At 41.5% G+C, this 22,341-nt stretch overlaps 1 protein-coding gene across 1 annotated transcript in view; it reads right to left on the reverse strand.

Moving 5' to 3' along the window:
* The window catches only part of ST6GALNAC5 (ST6 N-acetylgalactosaminide alpha-2,6-sialyltransferase 5), a 170,688-nt gene that overhangs the window by 12,321 nt on the left and 136,026 nt on the right, over window positions 1–22,341 (reverse strand). Inside the window, exons 3-4 of the mRNA XM_037498301.2 lie at window positions 13,218–13,627; window positions 7,076–7,183 (exon numbers count right to left, since the gene is read on the reverse strand). Of these exons, the coding sequence (XP_037354198.2) occupies window positions 7,076–7,183; window positions 13,218–13,627 (518 nt within the window). The remainder of the gene's footprint in view (window positions 1–7,075; window positions 7,184–13,217; window positions 13,628–22,341) is intronic.

Below are 22,341 nucleotides of genomic sequence, written 5' to 3' on the forward strand. Positions count from 1 at the left end.
TGGTGTAAGTAGAGATAAGACAAATGTAATATATAGAGGCCAGATCCTGAGGAGGTTGTGTGTGAAGCTAGGGACTGTGGACTTTGTTATAGAAGCTTTGGGGAGCTGCTTGAGGGGTTTAAGTGAGAGTCAGACCTGTGATTTGTGAAGCAGCACAGTGGTGTTTGGAGAGGAAGGAGAAAGAGCAGAGCTGAAAGGAGCATTCAGGATGCTATTGTGCTGACCGAGCACCAAATGAAGGGGAAAGGCCTCATGCTAATCAAATGACTTCTACTCAGTTAGTGTTAGATTCTGCCAGGTTTTGAAGAACATATGGCCATCATCTGCCACTATGGTCATTTATATTCTCACTGCTTCCATTTGTTTTATAAATATGAATGTGGGTTTTCAATTCTTCCTAAGAAATCCATATGCTTAATAGTTTGGAGACTACCAGAAGTTTTCTCAGCAATGAGTTTCTCCTGGAAGAAAGTCAGGTACTTTGTGTAGGATGAGAAGGCCAGAGCTCCAGGGGGGCTGGATGGAAAATGCCAGCTCCAGACTTGGAGGGCTGAATATCTCAACCCTGGTTGTCTTAGAAATCAGACGCTCCTGGATTGTTGGACTGTCTGCTTCTCCAGGATAATTTAGCCCCCCAGCTTCCTCTCCTATCTGCCCCCTTCTGGGGACCATGCATGCTTAGAGCAGGCGATATTACCTTTGGGGCACTGCCACCCTAAGCCAATAGTCACGAGCCCACGAGTTCAATGTTTTGTTCCTGTGCTTTGGCTCCCCTGGCAATAAGAAAGCAATGATGAGGATTTTTCTGAAAAATGTGTGAGAGTTTGATTTAGATTGGAAAGCAACATGATTGCGTCTTAGATCAGATGCTGTCAAAATTCTTATTTGTCATGGGATTCTTTGTCGAAAAGTTTCTTACACAGAGCTCATATATGAAAGAACTGGAAGTGGGTCTACTCTTGTTGAAGTGTGTGTGTGTGTGTGTGTGTGCATGTGCACGCCTGAGCTTCTCCTTTCCTGACTCCTTGCCCTATTCTACCTGATATGGTCAGTGGGATACAAGGATTCTTCTTGTGCCGGAGAAACCCAGAGGAGGATGTTTAATGCAGCTCATTGAGTCAGATGCTATAGACAGTGAATGTTTTCTCCACAGGTACCTTGGGTAACTTTCTGTCCCTTATGACTCAGTTGCATTCAAGTGACACCCAAGTGCTTGAAGGCAGAAGCTCGGTCTCACTTGTCTTTGAATGCATGATTGCCCCATACAAGTTAGTTCAATGAAGGAAAGTCTATAATTAATTTAGTAAATCACTTCTTCTACAGTTATTAGTTTTGTTTTAAAAGTCTGAAAAGGTAATTCACCAAAAATGAACAGGAGCTAAGGGTTATGTGAAACAGTCCTTAACAGTGATGAAAAGGGGGATCCAGTTCACATAGGATGCCTTTCCAGCAACCAGGCCCTCCCCACCAACGAGCACATTCATTAGTGTTCTCTGGGCATCTCCTCAAACTTTGGGAATAGTATCCATAACTGCATATTAGTGAGTGCTTTTACCTGGGAACTTTCTATGAGCTTAACATATACTGGATTTGGGCCCAGCATTTCTCATCTATTATCTTATGGACTTATCATATAAGTTATATGATTATAAATAATCATATTTTATATATCATAAAATATATATTATATCATCATATAAAGGTAAGTGCTACCATCATCATCATTTTACAGATGCAGAAGCTAAGGCTTCTGTGACAATTATTAAATAACTTGTCCAAGGTCACTAAGGCTCAGTGAGGTCAAATAACTTTCTCAAGGTCACACAGCTTCTGAAAAGCAGCAATGGTGATTTTCATCATATAAATACTCTTTACTCCAGCACTAAAGATGTGTCTTATTTGGCTCATTACAGTTCTCAGCCTTTTTCCAAATAAAGACACAAGAAGGAAGGTCAGACTAGAGGCAGGACTGACTTACAAGTTGCTTATTCATTATCCTTGGCACATAGTGTTTGTGTCATTTGATTGGAGGTGGCTTTGCTATGTTCTGCAGAACCTACTTCGACTCAGAGTCCATCTTGTCGTCTCTCACTGCCACACTGAGACTTTTGGGTGAATGGCTGGAGCAGCCTGACTCAGTTGGCAGAAAAGAAAGTGGAGAGCATATGCTGATTGTCATGGCAGACCCCACACTGCAGCCTCTGTCTGAAGACTCTGGTCCAGCAGACAAATGGGCTTAGGAACCAACTACAACAAATAAATTAAATTCAGGCCACTTTCCTGTTGATCCTTTTAAACTCCTCTCTGCTCTGGCCTTTGCTACAAACCTTGAGTATTCACTGGACCCAGACTATATTTCCTATTCTCAAATCAAAGCTTTCCTGATTATATTACAGTCTGACTACTTGTTGGTTGACAGTTCAATGTATTTTTTTTGTGGGTAAGACTTATCATAAGACTCTAAGAGGTAAGAACTATGTCCTATTCTTTGAACCCTCAAAATTTTTGATTATCTTTTTGGATAATTCTCAAGTAGTTAGGATAATAGTTATTCCATATATCGACAGTAAAATATTAATAGGAATATTAATGATACTAATAACCTTTCTTGAGCAATAGCCGTGTGCTGGTCATTGTCAGACGCTCTACATCCATGAGCTTATTTAATGCCCACCCCGTGACCAGCTTGCTGTTATTACTGTTTTCTCATCCTCATCAGATGAGAAAAGCAAGGTTCAAGGATACTCAAGTGAGGAAGTGGGTGGTGGTGGTTCAACCAACATATCCTGGGAAAGAAGGTAAAAGGAGCGCGGAATCAGTCTGCGCTGCTCCTGGTCTTTCCCTTCTTCATCCTGAACAGAAAGGACTGAGAGCAGGATACCCTCTCCAGCCACCCCTCTCCACCAGAGGACATGTCTCCACTTTCTTAGACAGGGTTCTAGGCACAGGGATCCTTTGGAAGATTTCTTGCTAAAAGCATCTTTTGAGATCAGTTATGGAAACTTTGGGATAGTGATTGAGGAACAGAAACCAGAGCTATTAGCAACATATGGTGCATGGACTTCATCTTGACTTCCTTGTTAGTGTAAATCCATAAAATGTTTTCATTGTATGCACATGAAGTCATGATGAACTAACTCTGAGTAAGAGAAATGACAGGTTAACTTGCCTTTCATTTGTTTTCCATAATAAATGGAATATTTCCTTGAACACTCGAAGTCATTAACATTTCAATTTATTCATGCTTTCTCTCTGGCGTCCTAATGGCAATATTACATAATTATACCTGCCGTATAACCATCAACTTTGACAGTTCTTTGCATGCCCGTAAGTGCTGCTCCCAGTGCCTTTGTTAGTCTGTTGCTTTGAGGAGGCAGTTTGCTCTTTTACATCATCCTACCTACTTTTTTGCAGATAAGTTGTTAAACAGGGAAGCAGGGCCATTGAATTAAGTGATGAGGAATGCGGTGAGGATCCAAGCTAAATCTTGCTATGTGCTGGCAGTGTTCCAAGCAATTTACATGTATTAGCTTATTTAATCCACCTACAACCCTTTGACACAGAGTCTATTATTATCATCAAATCCACTTTTAATGATAAGGAAGCTGGACAGAGAGATTGAGCAATTTACTCAAGGTCACGATAGGTTGGTAAGTGGCTCAACTAGACCTTGAACCCGTGTAGTCTGGCTCCAGACTCCACATCTTTCCTAATTACATTATGTTGTCCCTGGGGGTGAGGGTCCAGACATATCTATCCACACCTTTCCTTCTCCTTTGTCACCCAACTTTACATGTAAACTAGTACTGCTGCTGTGTTGGGTCTCAGGATTAAAAGGAGTGGAAGAGGGCCTCCCCAGTGGCGCAGCGGTTGAGCGCTGGGTTGCGAAGCTGCCTGCGGCCTCTGCGGCGCCGGTTCGATCCCCGGCTGCTCCCCGGCCACCGGAGGAGGGTCCCACATGGCGCGCAGACCTCTCCTGCCGCCCGCTGCTCCCCTCAGCAGTGTACTTGGGTCCTTCTGCCTGCTCTGCTCCCCGCTCTGGCTCTGGTGAATTCTCTCACCCTCCCGCGCTTCTGACTGTACCCAGTGCTTGTATAAACAAAAAAAAACAAACAAACAAACAAATAAATAATAAATAAATAAAAACATCTGACTGTACCCAGTGCTTGTATAAACAAAAAAACAAACAAACAAATAAATAATAAATAAATAAAAACATGCCTCTAAAAAAAAAATAAAATAAAAAAAAAAAAAAAAAGGAGTAGAAGGAATGTGGCAAAATGGTAACAATATGATCACATACTCTCCTTGCTTCACACCTCCAAACTGTAGATTTTGCCTACAAGCCCAGGGCTTCAAGAAGTTGTTAGGTTTAAAACCCAGGAAGGTCTAAGCAAGAATATGTTTTTTTTTTTTCCTAGCCTTAAGCTGTTTATTTGACTGTTCATGTGAGTTGAAGTTATTTATCTTCTTCTTGTGCACACATTCTAAAGCACGAATGCTGGACTGAAAGTCCCATTTTCAAATGCTGACCATCTCTTGAAATAAGTGTTATGTGTTTCTGTGTAGCTTGTATATCTTATTGACATGGAAAGATTTTTATTTATCAGGCAGTTCCCTTTGAAATTATAGTTTCATTGCTTTCTCTATCAGTCTCTTCCCGAGCATATGTTTTAATGAGCAAGTTTAAAAAACCTCTATTCCAGGTTTTGTTAGTTGGAGGTCAGGACTGAGGCCATGTCAGAGCAGCCGGGAAACTGGGGTATTTTCTGAATTTATTGATATCGTACTTTTAGTTAGAGAAGAGTTTTCATTTAGGCTTCCCTAAATTAGGCCCTGACTTTCTAAGCTCATCTGTTAGTACACCCCAAACTCTGCCTAGGCACAGACCAGGAGTTAACTTAAGGTGGCAACAGAAATGCTTGTATGTTCCCTTTAAAGTGATACATCAAAATAATTTTGCCTGTGCTAACCTCAGAAACTTCTTTGAGGACTCACCTCTAGAAGCAAAGAAAATGAAGGAACAGATAAACAGCTGGGACTACATAGTAAAAGCTTCTATACAGCAAAAGAAACAATAACCAAAACGAAGAGATCCTTACTGATTAGGAGAAAATATTCTCATTCTGTACTGATAAGGGACTGATATCAAAGATCTACATAGAGCTCACATGACTCAACAAAAACAAACAACCCAGTCAAAAAAACGGGCAGAAGAACTAAAGTAAAAAGATAGTTCTCCAACGAAGAAATGCAAATGGCCAAAAGGTAAATGAAAAAATGTTCAACATCATTTATAATCAGGAAAATGCAAGTCAAAATGAGATAACACCTTACACCAGTGAGAACTGTCTATGTCAAAAAGACTGGCAACAGAAAGAAAAAGAAAAATACCAGATGGTCTCACTCATAGCAGGAATTTAGAAAACCTAAATAAGGGACCAGGAAAAAGCTAATTAAAATAAAGGTAAAAATCAAAATCAACAAGCAACTATAAACCAGAGACACATTATGGGGGGGGAGAAGGGAGCAGGATCAAAACAAGGTGGGGTGGGAATTGTATGGGGACTATAACCAAGATGAAAATGCAAACATTGTGCAAAAATGAAAAATGATGTAAAAATATAAAAATTAAAAAAAAAAAAGACTGGCAACAACAAATGTGGTGAGGATATGGTGGTAGGAATGCAAACTGGTCCAACCACTATGGAAAGCTGTGTGGAGTTTCCTCAAATTACTAAAAAAACATCTAGCATATGACCCAGCAATTCTACTCCTGGGTATCTAGCCCAAGGACACAAAAACCTTAATTTGCACTACTATATGTTTATTGAAGCACTATTTACAATAACTAAGATATGGAAAAAACCTAAGTGCCCCCAAACAGATGACTGGATCAAGAAGAAGTGATATATATACACAATGGAATACTACTCACCATTCAAAAAGATAAACTCATGCCATTCACAGCAACATAGATGGAGCTGGAAGATTATGCTCAGTGAAATATACCAGAAGGAAAAAGAATAATTTTGGGGTCCTCCCTGGTGGCACAGGCAGTTGAGCGCAGTGCTGTGAAGCTGCAGCCTCTGCAGCGCCGGTTGGATCCCCACAGGCTGCGGAGAAACCCACATGGCGCAGCAGACCTCTCCTGTCTCACCTCTTGCTCCCCTCAGCAGTGTATTTCTATTGTTCTGCATGTTCTGTTCCCTGCTCTGTCTCTGGTGAATCCTCTCACCCCCTGCTCCTCTGGCCTACACCCTAGCACATCTGGCCTATACCCCAATTCTTGTATAAATAAAATAAATCTTAAAAAAAAAGAGAAAGAATAATATTGGATGGTTTCACTTATAGGAGGAATATAGGGAAATTGGATAAGAGGTAAAAAAAAAATTAGCAGGCAAATTATAGATCTGAGACATATAGCAGGGGAGGAGGAAGGAGAGGGGTCAAAACAGGGGAGGGGAGAGCACAAGGGACTATGGTGATGGTTCACAGGGTGCTGTGGTGGTGGGAGATTTATGAGGATGACACCTGAGGGGAGAAATCAAATATTGTACAAAAATGAACAACGTTGTAAGAAAATAAAAAAAAATAATTATGCCTATGCTATTGGTCTTAGAAGCACAAACCGAGGCTGCTGATGTGGCAAGGGAAAGAGGCTCAGAGGAATATTTTAATTTTAGAAAACAGGCTTACTGTCAAAGAAATTGCCCTCTTTAGTTCATTAAAAATTACCACATTCCTTTCAAATGAGAACAAAACTAATATTCCTAATGCTAGTTCATCGTTAATATTATGCCAATTATTGCATTACTTTTGGTTGATAAATATTCAGAGGCTAAATGAAGCCCACAAGATGGATTAATTCTCCACCAGTACAAACAAAAACTTTCAATATTTTATATCACATAATTAAATGCTGTTTGTTGTTTCTAGATCCAGAACTTGGGACATGTTAATTAATTGCTTCAAGAAGACAGTTAGACATGTTTTGTATTTGATATTTGGAATCAGATATTTATAAACCCTGTACAATGCTTCTGATGAATTACACTTGCTGAATAAATCCTACCTGCAGAAGTCTGGGGGCACCATGCCATAAACATTGATCCTGTCACAGAGCTCCAGGGCAATCGTCATTGTGAACCAGCCGGTGCTGAGCCAAGTGTTGGAGATCTTCCTGGAAGGAACAACAATTAATTCTGCAAGCTAGTAAAGGAACTGTTACATCCACTGCCATTTCAAATCCTTTCTGGAGCAAGACTGACTGTGGACACACAGTCTTTTTTCTCTCCACTTGGTAAAGAGCTGGAACTTTACCGAATAGAAATTTCTTACCACCACCACCATATTCTACAGCACAATTAAAGTGGTTGATGCTCCACATGGTGGATTTGCCACATGAAAGGATGCTCACGCCACTGCTACATCATCAGAGAGGATGATCAATGGTTTAATGTTTAAGTGCATACCGCCACCACTCAATTTCTTGTAAGTGGCAATTTCAAGTAACTAGAAATATTCCTTGCTCCTCAAGCAGACTAGATAGTGAAGAGTTTATTAACATGAATAAACACAAAGATGTGGTGTCTACTGATCAACTGATCTATCAAACTGTTTGCGGGAAAGGGAGCCCAAAACAATCTTAGGGCAAAATCGTGCCTTCCATTAAGCAAATTAACACCCAACATCTTGATTGAATGTCTTTTCTTAGAGTAGAAGGGTCACAGGCATGCCTATGTTTAACCGAACATTTGCTTTATTTTTACCTCAGAATATTCAAAACCTTAAGCCAATTTTTTATTACTGGCCAAAATTGACAAAATATAAGGAAAGAATCTGTGAATTCCAACATTTATTCATTCACCATCCAGACATCTGCACTCAAATCTAGCCACATGCAAAGCACAAGAATAACTGTGAAGACATAATATCAAGGTTTAAATTGACCCAGGGAGAATGACTTGGTCTACCATGCTAAGCTGCTCTGAATATTAATTTCAATTCTTTGGGGATTGCTGCTTTGCTTTTTTTTTTTTTTTCCAGGGCTTATGGCATGCCTCATTAGCCAGTTTCGATCCTTATCCCCAAGGTCAGACTGCCTGACTTTGCCTGGGTCACAGCACCTTATGTGATGCGAATAACAGAATCACAGAGAGCATTTCTGTTTATAACGTGGAGCACCCTTCCTTGAAAAGGAAGACTTTTCGTTAAGCAGTCTGCATCATTTTCATTTCATATAAGGAACTGCAATAGTAACAATAAAAAGGCATTTACTTTGTCAGATAGAATTGGGTGATTTAGTTATTCCTGAGTTCATGGCTTTGACTTTGTGTTCTTAAACGCTTTACCCTTTTTTTGTTTTCCAACCCATTGTCTCTTGACCCAGTAATGCCCAGAAGCACATCTAAAAGCTCTCAAAGATGGGGTAACGTGGGTTTGTGTGTTTCCAGTTTCTTCACTAACAGGCCCGGATTTTGCTGAACACTGAGCCTTGATTTCCTACCTATAAAGTAGGCATGGGAGATGCTATGTCCTTGGGCTATTTTGAGGTCTTAATGAGAAGCATTCACAAAGGACATCTTGACCTGTGTGTTGATACATCAAAACTCCTTCCTCCTTTCTTGGTTGGCACAAATGAAGTAAATAATTCAGGTATTCCTTTCAAGTACTTTTTAGCATCACAAAGAAACTGATATTCTTCCAAAACCGCTACTGGGATCTCAGGAAGAGCCATCATTTCTAGTCAAGGCAGAAATTACAAAGTTCTGGGATTCTGGGGTCTGCAATCTACATAGTTATTAACCATCCTCTTTTCTCAGGAGCACCATGCAATCACAAGAACTTTGGGACTGAGGGAGGTGGGATGGGGCAGAGTTGACGGATGGGCAGCAGAGAGGGGAAGTGCACCGCCTCAAATTGGAGCCTGTCCTTGCTCATGTGGCTGTGACAATGTGGGGCTGGGTGTTCTGGACTTAAAATGGGTTAGTGAATAACTGAGAGGATGTGGAGCAGGAATAATGACAGCTCAGGAAATCCTCAGATTCCTGATCTGGGACCTACATCTGTGTCCCCATGCTTTTAGAGTTGTCGGAAATGCCAGGAGGGTTTTTCCCAGTGGCAGAAACTCCCCTGTAATTTTGGCTTTCTTTGTGTGATGAAGATCACAAGCCACAGCCTGAAATACAGGAGGATGTGACTCTACAGAAAAAGTTTTCATGGGTAAAAATGGGGTGAATACAAAGTGGAGAGGGAAAGAAACTAAAGTGAAGCGTTCTTTAAAGTGCCACTTAAAATTCCATAGACTTCCTAAATAATAGCCTTTGGGATCACGTGCTGTAGTAATGCAACCACTTTATGCTGTCTTTCTAAAAAGATTTGAACCCTTTTTCCGACAAAGGAATATCTACTGTTTTTACACTTAATCAGCTGTAATGAAGGCATATGAAGAGCTGTCATGTGCTTATTAGGGAAAATTATCAGATATTCTTTTATATGATGAAGTAACACACTGAGCTGATAATTCTATAGTGCACACTAAATTACAATTAAAGGCCTTTCTGCTCCACCAGAATCTCATTTATAATCTCTATGGAAATATTCTTCCTGCAGTTATTTCATTTATGCTTCCTTTATGTAATTACTATAATATTGGTTCTGAATCATATTTTCCTAATGTACCCTTATTCAATTATAAAGTTATTTTCAAGTACAGTTACTTTCTAATATCAAAGAATACCACTTGGCCATCTATGTCATTTGTCATGCTTCTTAATTGCAGATTGTTACTGAGCCATTTTCCCTTCACTTTTAAATAGGGTGAAACTTCTATAAATCAAAATCTATTGAATTATCCTATTTTTTTAAAGATACCAGCCTGAAATGAATGTCCTAATCATGAGATACATAAAGTCATATATATTCCACACTTTGTGTATATCTTCAACGCATGCTGCTGTTTATATGGAATAGCTTCCATAGATGAAACTCCTTTAGACCTTAAATACTTTGTGTTTTAATTGACAGAAATAGTTTTGTTATCAAGTGCTATTTCTGACTTGGTTCTTGTAGCTTAGAATAACTTGCAGCTTAAGAATATCAACACATGAGAATTTTGGTCAATATATATTAGTTTCTTTAAAACAGTTTCCCAAAGGTAAGAGAAACAAAGATTTTAGGAGTGACAATGTACTTTGGCACTGTACAAGTTCGTGTGATTCCTCTGAGTCGAGAGGACCTTTGCGTGTGGACCTTTGTATCTGCACTTGAGATGGTCAGTGGACAAAACACAAAGATTCAGCTCCCTCCCTACCAGCTGGGCTCGCCAGGGGGGACAGATATATTTATTTATTATTTTTTTTTTAAGATTTTTATTTGTTTATTTATTTATTTATACAAGCACTGGGTACAGTCAGAGGTGTGGGAGGGTGAGAGAATTCACCAGAGCCAGAGCGGAGAGCAGAACAGAGTGACGAAGTACACTGCTGAGGGGAGCAGCGGGCGGCAGGAGAGGTCTGCGCGCCATGTGGGACCCTCCTCCCGTGGCCAGGGAGCTGCCAGGGATCGAACCGGTGCTGTAGAGATCGCAGGCAGCTTTGCAACCCAGCGCTCAACCGCTGCACCACTGGGGAGGCCCCGGGACAGATATATTTAAAAGGTTTGCAGCTGGTCAGAATGTAATGCATTTAGTGAGTAGGCAATGGCACGATGTGAGATTGTTTCTGAAAGATCGAAGTAACTAAAGGGTGGAATGACTTAGTCTACAAGTTTTCAACTTAAAATAATTCCTTAAGGAGATACAGAGCAATGTGTAATTATCCCAAACCGCTAACACTGTAGCAGTGTTTCAGGAATACTTAAATTTAGCAAACAACCATTAAACTCAAAAGAGAGAAGTGTTTTTCTATTGAAGAGAGTGTTTCTACTTATTTTGCATTTTCTAATCAGACAAAAATCAAACTGTAAATAACTCTCCTCACTCCCATTCTTTTATAAAATGCTCTCTTGATTAAATAGCATATTCAAATGAGTGACAGTCTTTTTTATTTGTGGGTTTTGAAGGGCAAAAACTGAATGGATTTTGTGGCAGCTCATGAAGATGACCAAGATACCTTCTGAGACCTCCTGGCTGGATTAACTCTGGGGTACACTTGGATCCAGGGTAGAAAGATTGCCATAGCACTATGATTCAGCTCCCCGCTCCTCCCTCCATCAGACTCAAACCCAATCCTGCCTGGACTAGTCTTCAAATGGCCACAAAGTTTCCAGGATTTGAAAAGAAGATTCTGCCAGGGGCTTTCCTGGTGGCGGAAGGGGTTAATAAGCACAGCACTGTGAAGCTGTCCGCAGCCTCTGCAGCATGAGTTCGATCCTACCCCGGCTGGCCAGGGAGCTACTCACATGGTGCAGCAGACCTCTCCGGTCTCACCCACTGCTCCCCTCAACAGTGTATTTCAGTAGATCCACCTGTTCTGCTTCCCACTGTCTCTGGTGAATCCTCTCACGCCTCACACGTCTGGCCTGTACCCCAGTTCTTGTATGCATAAATAAATAAATCTTTGAAAAAAAAGTTCTTCCACACAAAGAATTTGGGACACTGGCTTTTTTTCAAATTCTATTCTCCAACAATGAGCTGTCTATACTAGTCAAACAATGTATTTTTTATTTATCATATCCCTTTGCTTTAAGATATACAAAAACTAGGTAACAGTTTTCACAAGGGTGGGGTAAATTCCATCATTAAATACATTATAAAGCACATGTTTTAGAATTAAGGAAATTGAATTCTTAGACCAGTCCTATGAGGTCTAGTCAAGCTGCCTTTTCACATGCAGTTACCGAGAGGTGAGATAACTTGTCCAAGGTCACAGAACTAGTGAGTGACAGAATCAGAATTCCAACCTAGAGCTGTGTATTTGAACTATACTGCACTGCTACCTTCCACACCTAGCTTGTCCTTTTTTTCACCAAGATTTGGGCAGCTCAAGGCCCTTCATTTCTGCTTCACTGGGGCCACTTCCCTGGAGCCCTGCTGACTGCAGATACAGGAGACTTTCTCCAACCCCAATTCTCTCACTTTTGATCCCTTGCACCCATAAGGAGCTTCTTGCCCCTGTCCTAGGATCTTATTTACTTAGATAGACACTTTTATGCCTGGGCCTTAGGCCTAAAAAAAGGTTTTCCCAAATTCCCCCATCTCTCAGACTAGTGTTTTTCAAAATATTTCTACCTATTGTGACAAATACATTTTACATCGAGATTAGCATCTGTGTGCTATCTGCTGATCTATCTATATTTAGATGGTTTTCATTTTTTAAATGTGCCAATTTCAGTGGGTTTTAGTTTATTCACTAGGTTGTATAATCATCACCACCGTCTAACTTCAAAACATTTTCATCACCTCAAAAAGAACCCCCTATACGTGTGTGTGTATATATACATAAAGTATTTATATGTATAAAACCAAAACCAAATATTGTTTCATGAAACAATACCTTGCCTTACTTACTATGAAGGATAAATGTTGATATTGTCTGTTCTGTTCCATTTCATTCTATTCTTTCCATTATATTAAAGAAAAAAATCTTGCAGTGACTCACTACATTGATTTCATGTCCCATCACTGATTTGTAACTAGCAGCTTGGAAAAACTTACCCTAGAGTCTGGCAGGTGTCCCTGCCCTGCATGCTACAGAAGTGCTACGTGGTGTGAATATCTGTAAGACTTTGTATCTGGGATGGCAGAGTCTAGGCCTGTTTATGACTATTTTCCGTGTCAAGCCCCATGTCAAGAGTGGTGAAGTTGTAGCTACTCAATAAATATGGTTTGGCTGACAAGATGTTTTCCTTTTGAAAGCAAAGAGAATTCTCACCGACACACTTTAGGTTAGTGTTCACACAATTAAATGAAGCACACTGAAGCTACTATCTTGTACCTATTACCAGTGTAAACTAGCAACTGTGTAACCTCTTCCTCCAAAACAGGAATTTGGCCCCGGATTATCCATATAATGGTCTCAGTACTTCATTTCACTTTGCTTATAAATTCAGCTTGAGAAGCCCAATCTCCAGGAGGACCGAGTTGAGTTTTGTCAATGGCATGAACCATGGAGTCACATAACCCCTCTCCCCCAGCAAGTTTTGCTTTTGGTGAATCAGGCAGCAAAGACTTTGTCTCTGGCATCCCCTGCCACCCGCTGCTGGGCGCCTCCTACCTGTCTTTGCCTGTCTCCCGCTTGAACAGCTCATCGAACTGCAGCATCTTGTGGCGCGTGATCATGAAGGCCTTCAGCCGGGGCAGCACCTGGCTCAGGAGCTGCAGGTTGTTGTAGACCTGGCCCTTGCCGTCGCGCCGCATGTAGCTGCTGGGGCCCCAGAAGATGAACACAGTGCCCTGGCTCACATTGAGCAGGTCGTGGCGGTTGCGGAGGATCCTCTGGATACTGGAATGCGCGATCACCCGCAGGCTGGTGCGGTTGCCCACGTCGCGTCCATAGCCGCGCGTGGGGGCATCATTCATGCGGATGACACACTCGGTCTGGTCAATCTGGGGGCCTTGCCGGCTGCGCAGCAGATGCCCGGAGCTGGTCACCAGGGCGCAGTCCCCGCAGTGCATTTTCAAGGGCTGGAAGGCAGGGCAAGAAGGACATCTTCAGTGGCAACCATCACTGGTTACTCCCCTGACTCTGGAGAAGGCTGTTCATCTCTCCTCTCCATCCCATGACAGAATAGATCCCTTTTGCTATCAATCACCCATCAGCCCTTATTCTCTCCCAAATTGGTGACCTGGAGCATCCAACGAGCGGGAATGAGCTGCCAAATCCTGGACTTGGGCTTTACTGGTATTAAATTATTATACCAAATTGTCACATAAACCCTCAGAGTTGCTTCTGCCTTCATTTGTAGATGATATTTAGGCTCACTCATGTTAAGAAATTTGCTCCAGGATGCATAACTAGCAAGGCATCCAGTCATACTTTCAAAGCCAGTTCTTTCTGACCCCCAGGTTGAAGGAAATACTATAGTACAAATTGCTGTGACACTAGTTTTGATGCTTTTAACTTACCTTATGGAAAGTGAAGCATTTATCAATATTCTTGGATGCTGTACAAACATACTTATCCAAATAAACATTGTCTAACAATCACATGAGAAATCACAGGCAAATTGTAACCTATCCGATGCTAGGATTTTGAAATGACAATTAGAATAGTTTCCAGAAAAAAAAAAGAAAAATACCGGATGGTTCTCTTATAGGAGGGATGTAGGGGATCCAAATAGGGATCAAGAAAAAAAAGTAATTATAATAAAGTAAAAATAAAAATCAATAGGCAACTATAAACCAGAGACACTCTGTAGGGGGGAGGGAGGAGGGAGTTGGATCGAAACAGGAGAGGGAAGAGCACAAGGGACTATGGTGATGGTGCACAGGTGAATTGCTGGTGGGAATTCTTTTTTTTTTTTTTAAATAATAAATTTTATTTTTATATTCCCCATACAATTGCAGCCCCCCATTCTGACCCCAATCCCTCCCCTCCCGCCCCTCACCCCCCAAAAAGTGTCTCTCGTTCATAGTTTTTTGTTGATTTTGATTTTTACTTTCTTATAGTTATTCATTTTCCTGGTCCCTTATTTAAGTTTTCTAGATTCCTGCTATGAGTGAGACCATCCGGTATTTTTCATTTTCTTTTTGGCTTATTTCGCTGAGCATGATCCCTTCCAGTGCCATCCACGTTGCTGCAAATTGCATGTGTTTATCTTTTTTGAATGCTGAGTAATATTCCATGGTATATATGTACCACATCTTCTTGATCCAGTCATCTATTTTTGGGCATTTGGGTTGTTTCCAAAGCTTAGCTATTGTAAACAGTGCTGCTATAAACATAGGGGTGCAGGTGTTCTTTGGAATGGATGTTTCTGTGTCCTTTGGGTAAAGACCTAGGAGTGGAATTGCTGGATCATATGGAAGCTCTATGTTTAGTAGGTCAAGAAATCTCCACACAGCTCTCCATAGTGGTTGGACCAGTTTGCACTCCCTGCTGGTGGGAATTCTATGGGGACTATACCCAAGACGATAAAGCATATATTACACAAAAATGAAGAATGATGTAACAAATACATAGCATTATAATAAAAAAGGAAAAAAGGGGGGGAAAAAGGACAATTTCTCCCATTATAATGGGGGGGGGAGAGTTGGAGAGAGAGAGAAAGATTGAGAGACTAAGTTGTCCCATCTTGAAAAAAGTTAAAAGGTCTCCGGTTGAGAGTGACAGAACTTATCTAGTGAACATGGGCCCTGTGCATAGAAGCCCCGGCTCACCAGGGACAACCCCAGTGAGAGTTCATGTCATCACCCCAAACCAATGACTTGCTTTCTGTACACTTACATGCTAACAGATTAAACATCGTCCTGTTCACGTTTAATGAGGAATATCTCTTAGTTGCTGTTTGAAGATAGTGTAATTAGGACCTAAGGCCAAGGCCAGTAAAGTGCACAAGAAAATGACAATCAAGTATGTTCTGTAGGAAAGTTCATTGTTCAATTTCCCCCAGAGCCTCTACCCTTCTTCCCTGTTAACTATGAATGCGACACGCTGGCTCCCTGTACAATCTCAGGAAATCGGATCCAATTTAGTGTGACATTATTAAGTATTGCATTTACTCTGGGAATTTCCTGAGCATAGATAGCCCTGTCTCCAGAACCAGACAGAGAGCTGCTGGGGGCAACTCTCTGCCTTCACTGCATAGTGACCAAAGGCACCAACTCCGGGGGCTGACAGGATGGGTCCAGCCTTGTTTTTACCACCTACTAGCTATGGGACCTTGACAAGTCACTAATCTCCACAAGTCCCAGTTTTCTCATCTCTAATGAAGATAATTAACGACACATTTACCATGATAGAATGAAACAAGCTAAAGCACACAGTTTAGACTGAACTATTTGAAGTTGCCAATATTTGCATGTAAACACTTGGGTTTGACCCCAATCCATAGCATAATATCTGGCATAGCGATGATTCAAGAAATTATAGCTGCTATTGAGATTATCAATCAGTGTGCTGTTCACTGCAGGTATTCACCAAATCAGTACTTAACACTTTGGGGAATAATTGACACGTGGGCTTTTGAAATAGAGATTCTGTCATTGCAAACTCTCATCATTCATTTGACACCCGATTGCTCTTAGGTGACAGGTGCCGTGCTAGGTAGTGAATGGAAATGCAGTGGGGTAAGAATCCCTTAGAGCTTGCACTTTAGGGACAGTGAGCAGTAAGAAGTGCAACAAAGTGTGCCAGGGTGATGAGGAGCTGTGCTAAAGTCACAGCAAAGGGAGCACAGCAAGGCTGGGAGCACCAAGGAAAAAGGGGTCAATTTAGCTAACATTTTTCGATGTTTTCTGTGTGCCAGGCATTTTTCTAGGCTTTATATAGAATTACATTAATTTCAAAAATAACTCTGTATCTTATAACTATAGTATTACCCCTATTTTACTAATTAGGGGATAGAATATTGGGGTATAGAAAAGTGAAGGAACTTGCTAATGCCCATACAGTTAGGAAACGGCAGAGTTAGGATTTGAACCAGGGAAATCTGACTGCAGAGCCCAGGGAGTACCGAGGGCATGCACTCCAGAGTGAGGGTGCCCCCAGACAATGACAGATAAGCGCTACCATACATTAAGCAGAGGAGCCTGGAACCAAAGGTGAGGGGACATCTGAGCATATCCAGAAGAATTGGAGTCTATTGATGGAGGAAAGTCAGGAAAGAGGGAAGCAATCGGTACCAAGAGAAGACAATTTTTTAAAAGAGGGAGTGGCCACCGATGTCATAAGCCACGCTAGGACAAAGGAAATCAGACTTGGAAGGTGAACTTTGGATTTGGTGGCCTCAGCCAAAATAGTATTAGCTGAACAGAGGTGACAGGTGCTGACTGTGGTTGGACGTGGGGGAGTCTTGGCTGCACAGGGCTCATGAGAGTTGATGATGGAGCAGGAAAGATCTGTAGGGCAGATTCTGCCACTCTGGGTTGACCAACTGACCTGTTTTTTATGGGAAGTCTGGGTTTTAGTGGTGAAAATCCTGCATTGTGAGAAACTGTTCAGTCTTGAGCAGATCAGGATGGTTGATCACTTTATTGTCCCTCATGGGGAAGCCCACTAAAAAAATAACTTCACAGATAACAAGGAACATCTGAAAATAGCATGTTCCTCAATGATGATTGGAGTCAGAAGATTTTTCCCACAAATCAGGTACTTAACTTTCTTAAGAGAAAGAAGGGATATTTGCAACCAGATGGCCTTCATTTGCATATTCATTTGGAAGTCATCTATTTACTGAGCACTTAATACAGCCCTGAGGTACTGTGTAACTCAGTACATTTGCCTAATAAGGTCACTCTGTAACCTTATTATTCCATTCCACTGAACCCCAAGGCTGTTGGAATCTGCTTTTTCTCATTAGACTCACCTAAAATTATCATCCTGAATTTCCCAGTTTGATTTATAACTTCAAGACATTGCATTCATTTTTACTGGAAAAGCATTCTGAGGAAAGATCCCAAATCTCTTTCACCATAATTAATTATTCTGCTGTTAGTCCTGAAGCACAGACTGGTTGAGAGATGAAGCCAATAACACCTTCTGGAGATTCCAAAGTGCTCTCTCTCTCTCTCTCTCTCTTCTCTCTCTCTCTCCTGTCATTCTCCCTCTTTCTCTTATTTCTGCCTGAGGCCAACTGAAGACCCTTTCATGGAAGGCCAAGTTTCCTGACTGACGCTCAGTGATTACCGGCACCCCCAGAACATGCCAGGGCTCCCAGCTCCAGAAAACCTCCCTCACAATTCCTGTCCACCTGCTTCAGCTCTGAGGTATTAATTACCTTGGGCACCAACACTCTTTGAGTTGTGCAGATGCACCAAACAATGTGAAAAAGATTGAAGTCTGAATTATGCCTTAAGTGCCTGTTGGTGAGTGGTGCCAATAAAATGACAATAGCTGTTCTAAACACAATGTTAGACTTCCCGCAGCTGAGAAGAGCATGTACCAAAGGCTGAATAACTTCCAAAGGAGGAAATAAAGTCTGTTTTCTGCATTGGGAGGAACTGATGATGTTCTGGGAGGCAGAATGATGGGGAATTATACAAACATTGTGACCCTGTTTCTCAGGACGTGAGACAGTCCTTTGAGAGAGCCCTGCTCTCCACATCACACACACTACCAGTGTCATTCTTGGTGCTTTAAAGATATGGGTGCAAATATTCACGGGTTGCTGAGTTAAGATTCCTGACGCAGTACTTACGTGTTCTTCCCTCAGGCACTCGGATGCTGGGTAGATGAATTACCAAGAGTTCGAGAAAGAGCCAGAGTTCGTGTGGCTCTGCTAATCAGCTGGAAAAATAAAACTCCAAGAGAGGAGGCAACTCACAGTGAACTCACTGCCTAGGGAAGCCTTCTCTCCACTTCTTCCCACAAGTGTTCAGCCCCCCTAATTCTTGAGGTCAATTTCCATGAAGCGCCATCTGGTGGTGCGGTCCACCCACGGGTGGGAACATGGCCATCCATACTAGTTTGCTCTAATCTTGGTTCTTTCTTATGCATCCTGACCCATAGAAAGCATCCAATTCATACTGAATCGATGGAAGGATTGATAAATGAGTAAATGAAATTAGCCTCCTGTTTTCTCTGTCCTAGGAGCAAACCTATCTCATGAGCAATAGGAAGTAGACATAATGTGTTATCCTAAGTAACAATTTGCCTGCAGACCTCAACCCCTCATACTGATGCCATGGACTGAGCAGGAGTGCTCTGTGGAAGCCTCTGCCTGCAGAGAAGGAGGCTGCGGCCATTTGCCTCAGGACGGCCACTCCACCCAGGGAGCCATAATGGCCAGAGCCCAGGGCACTGCTTGGAATTAATGACTGGCTGGGAAAATGGCCCAGGACACAGCAAGGGCCATTAAGCCCAGCCAGTTATTAATCCCCAGTAAGAGCTTGATGCCAAGGTCATTAGAGCTGTTGTGAGGTGAAAAATGCCCAGGCAAACCTACAGCATGTGGAGGAGTTTCCATTCTCCAGGCCGCTGATGCTGGAGCCACAGCCTGGGCCCTGAGAGTGTGACGTGCGGTCAGTGAGCGCAGAGGCCAGGCTCTCCAGGGAGAATGCACACGGCACATGGTGCTCTCTGTTTTATTTTTGCTCTCACTCTGCTCTTTGATCGTGAGTAAGTATTTGTCATCGTCCCAGCATCCAGGAGAGTGCCTGCAACTTAGTGGGGGCTCGAGAATGTTTTGCAGCATTTTGGAAGGTGTGAATGAGTCTTTCCTTTCACACCTGCCCTGAAGAAAAGTCCCCACATCAGGGAATACGGGAGCACGACAATTTTCATCACGACTTATTCCTTTGGGCAGCAGTGACAGGAGAAATCCTTGCTTGAGAAAGAGTGCTGGGGGAATCAGGGTCTGATTTCTGTCACAGCCCAGAGAGCAGGAGCAGAAGGAATTCTTTCTGTGACCCAGCTGATGCCTCCGGAGCCTTTCTTAAGAGAGCAGACCAGAGCAAGTCAAATTAAACTTGACACCTAAAACGCTCCGCGATGTCCTTGCAAACATTTGCAGCATGGCAATCTCAGGCTTCACTTTTTAAAATTCTGATTTATTTGACAGAGGGAAAAGTACCTCAGAGCATAATGTCCATTAGCTCAGTAATGAGACCAGTCTTGCTCTGGGAGCTGCCTGTTGGTCTAAGCAAACATAAGATATATTAAATGGCTTCAGGTGTTTCGAGAATCTCTGCATTTCCCAATCTGATGTTTTCCTGTAATTACTAGGCTTTTATTAGCTGCCAATCTCAGTTCAGCTTGACACTGGGTGTAAACCACTTTGATTATTTGATGTGATTTGCTAGAAAATGTTACTCTTTCAAGCTGCTCCTGTCCCTCTTATTCAATGACAAGCCACTCACCAGCCTTCACTGTCACAAAGTCCTCCTTACTATACCCAGTGCTCCCTTCTAGAATTCCCATCCACTGGCAGGAGGTACTGGTGTTTAAAATATAGCCACAGGCTATAGTTTGGAGTCACTGACTTCTTTCACTCCTCAGGTAGATAATTTGGGGCGGCACAGCTTAGGGTTTCTGAGCCCCAGTTTTTTCATCTGTAATATGAATGTAGTAAAATCAATTTCAAGGGGACGTTCTGCCACCTCAGTGAATGACGCATCTTCCTTCCACCCATTTCTCAAGACAATATCCAAGGATCATTTCTGATACCTTATTTCTCTATCCACTAATGCTCATTCAATTCTATTTGATCTCTCTTCCTATATCTCAAATCCTAACACGTCTCATCATCCCTTCATCTACGTCACCATCTTTTTATAACTCCTGTACATTCTTAACTCTCAGCTTCCTTTATCCAATTCCTCCTTTATATTCCTGCCTCCAGGAAGTTTCAGGGGTGACCTTTAGTATGTAAATCAGATCATGTCACTCACCTGTTTAAACTCTCCAGTAGAAATGGGAACCTAGTTTCCAAATCAAACTCTTTACCATAGTTTTGTAGATCTGTAGTTTGTATCATTGTCTGTCTCCCTGGCATTATCATATCAAGATCTTCCCCTTGAACTCCACTGTCATCCTCACTGCCTGTCTTATGTGATTTATGTTAGAAATCTCCCAACCCTGGCCTCTCTTCTCCTGATCTTTGCCCAGCACTCCCGCTGCTCCTACACATTCTTCAGGCATTACCTCAACAACCTCAATCTCCACTGCCCTCCTTTGCCATCTCCAGCCACTCTCAGGTTTATTCCTTAAACTCCTGTGCCTCTATCTAAAATAATCTTTAAAAAAAAGATTTATTTATTTATTTATGCATATAAGAACTGGGGTGTAAGCCAGAGGTGCTGGGGGTGAGAGAATTCACCAGAGACAGAGTGGGGAGCAGAACAGGCAGATCTACTGAAATACACTGCTGAGGGGAGCAGTGGGTGAGGCAGGAGAGGTCTGTTGAGCCATGTGGGTTTCTCCCTGGCCGGCCCGGGATCGAACTTGTGCTGCAGTGACTGCCAGTACCTTGATAGCACTGTCTTTAACCCCTGTGCCACCAGTGAGGCCCCCAAAACAATCTTAATTATGGCTTGTGTTTGACAGGTTTCCTGTCTTTCTCCTTTACCACAATATAAGCTCCCTGAAAGGATAGACTTTGTCTTATTTGTACTGTGTCTTCAGGACCAAGAACAGTGCTTATCACTAAGAAGGAATTCCACAAGTATTTCTGAATGAATGATTGAATGATAAGGCAAGTGGCACTGCCATGGTGCCTGGCATGTCAAGACTATGAAATAGATGAGCATATTGTATTTCTATATCACCATTCTGCTAGTAACCAATTCCTGATATTTTCTGTCTGAGCAGTTCAGTATTTTCTAAAGTAGAGTTCTTGGAATTTCCTGCATCTGTCATTCACCAATAGGTGACATTCAAAGACAGACCCAGGAAATCTCACCAGTTTTTTTAAAAAATTATTGAATTGCATTCTATTTTTAAATGCCTTCTAACATCTTTATTGCTATATAATTTACATTTCATAAAATGCATTCATTTTAATTGTAAATTAAATGACTTTTAATGTATTTACAGAACTGTACAACCATCTCCACAATCTAACTTTATAATATTTTCATCCTCCTAAGAAGCAATCTCATGCCCATATATAGTCACTCTCCATGCCCAGCCCTAGGCAACCACTAATATATTTTTGTCTATCCAGAGTGATATTTTCTGGACATTTTATATAAACAGAATCCTACCAGCATATTGTCTTTTGTATACGGGTTTTTTCACTTAACATAGTAATTCTGAGGTTCATCTCATGTTGTAGTGTATATCAGCACTTTGATTCTTTTTATCACTTTAATTTTCCAACATATGGATATACACATTTTGTATGCTCACCAGTTAATGGACATTTGGCTCTTTCCATGTTCTGGTTATTGTGAATAATGGTATTATTATAATGGTATGAACCATCATATAAACCTGTATGTGGACATATTTTTTCATTTTCCTTGGGTTGATATTTAGGAGTTTAATGTAAAAGAAAAGAAAAAGTCAAGCTCATAGAAAGAACACACAATGACTGCCAGGGCATAGGGGGTATGTAAAATGGACAGATGTTGTCAAAGACACAAACTTTCATTCATAAGATGAATAAGTTCTGGAGATCTAATATATATAGCGTACTAACCAAAGTTAAGAATATAGTATTGTATACTTAAAATTTGCTGAGAGTAGATCTTTAGCATTCTCACCACATACTCATATAAAAAAGGTAATACTGTGAGAT

The sequence above is a fragment of the Talpa occidentalis genome, unplaced genomic scaffold, assembly GCF_014898055.3.
Source record: "Talpa occidentalis isolate TD23 unplaced genomic scaffold, MPIMG_talOcc4v2.1 talOcc4.9, whole genome shotgun sequence".
Lineage (NCBI taxonomy): Eukaryota > Metazoa > Chordata > Mammalia > Eulipotyphla > Talpidae > Talpa > Talpa occidentalis.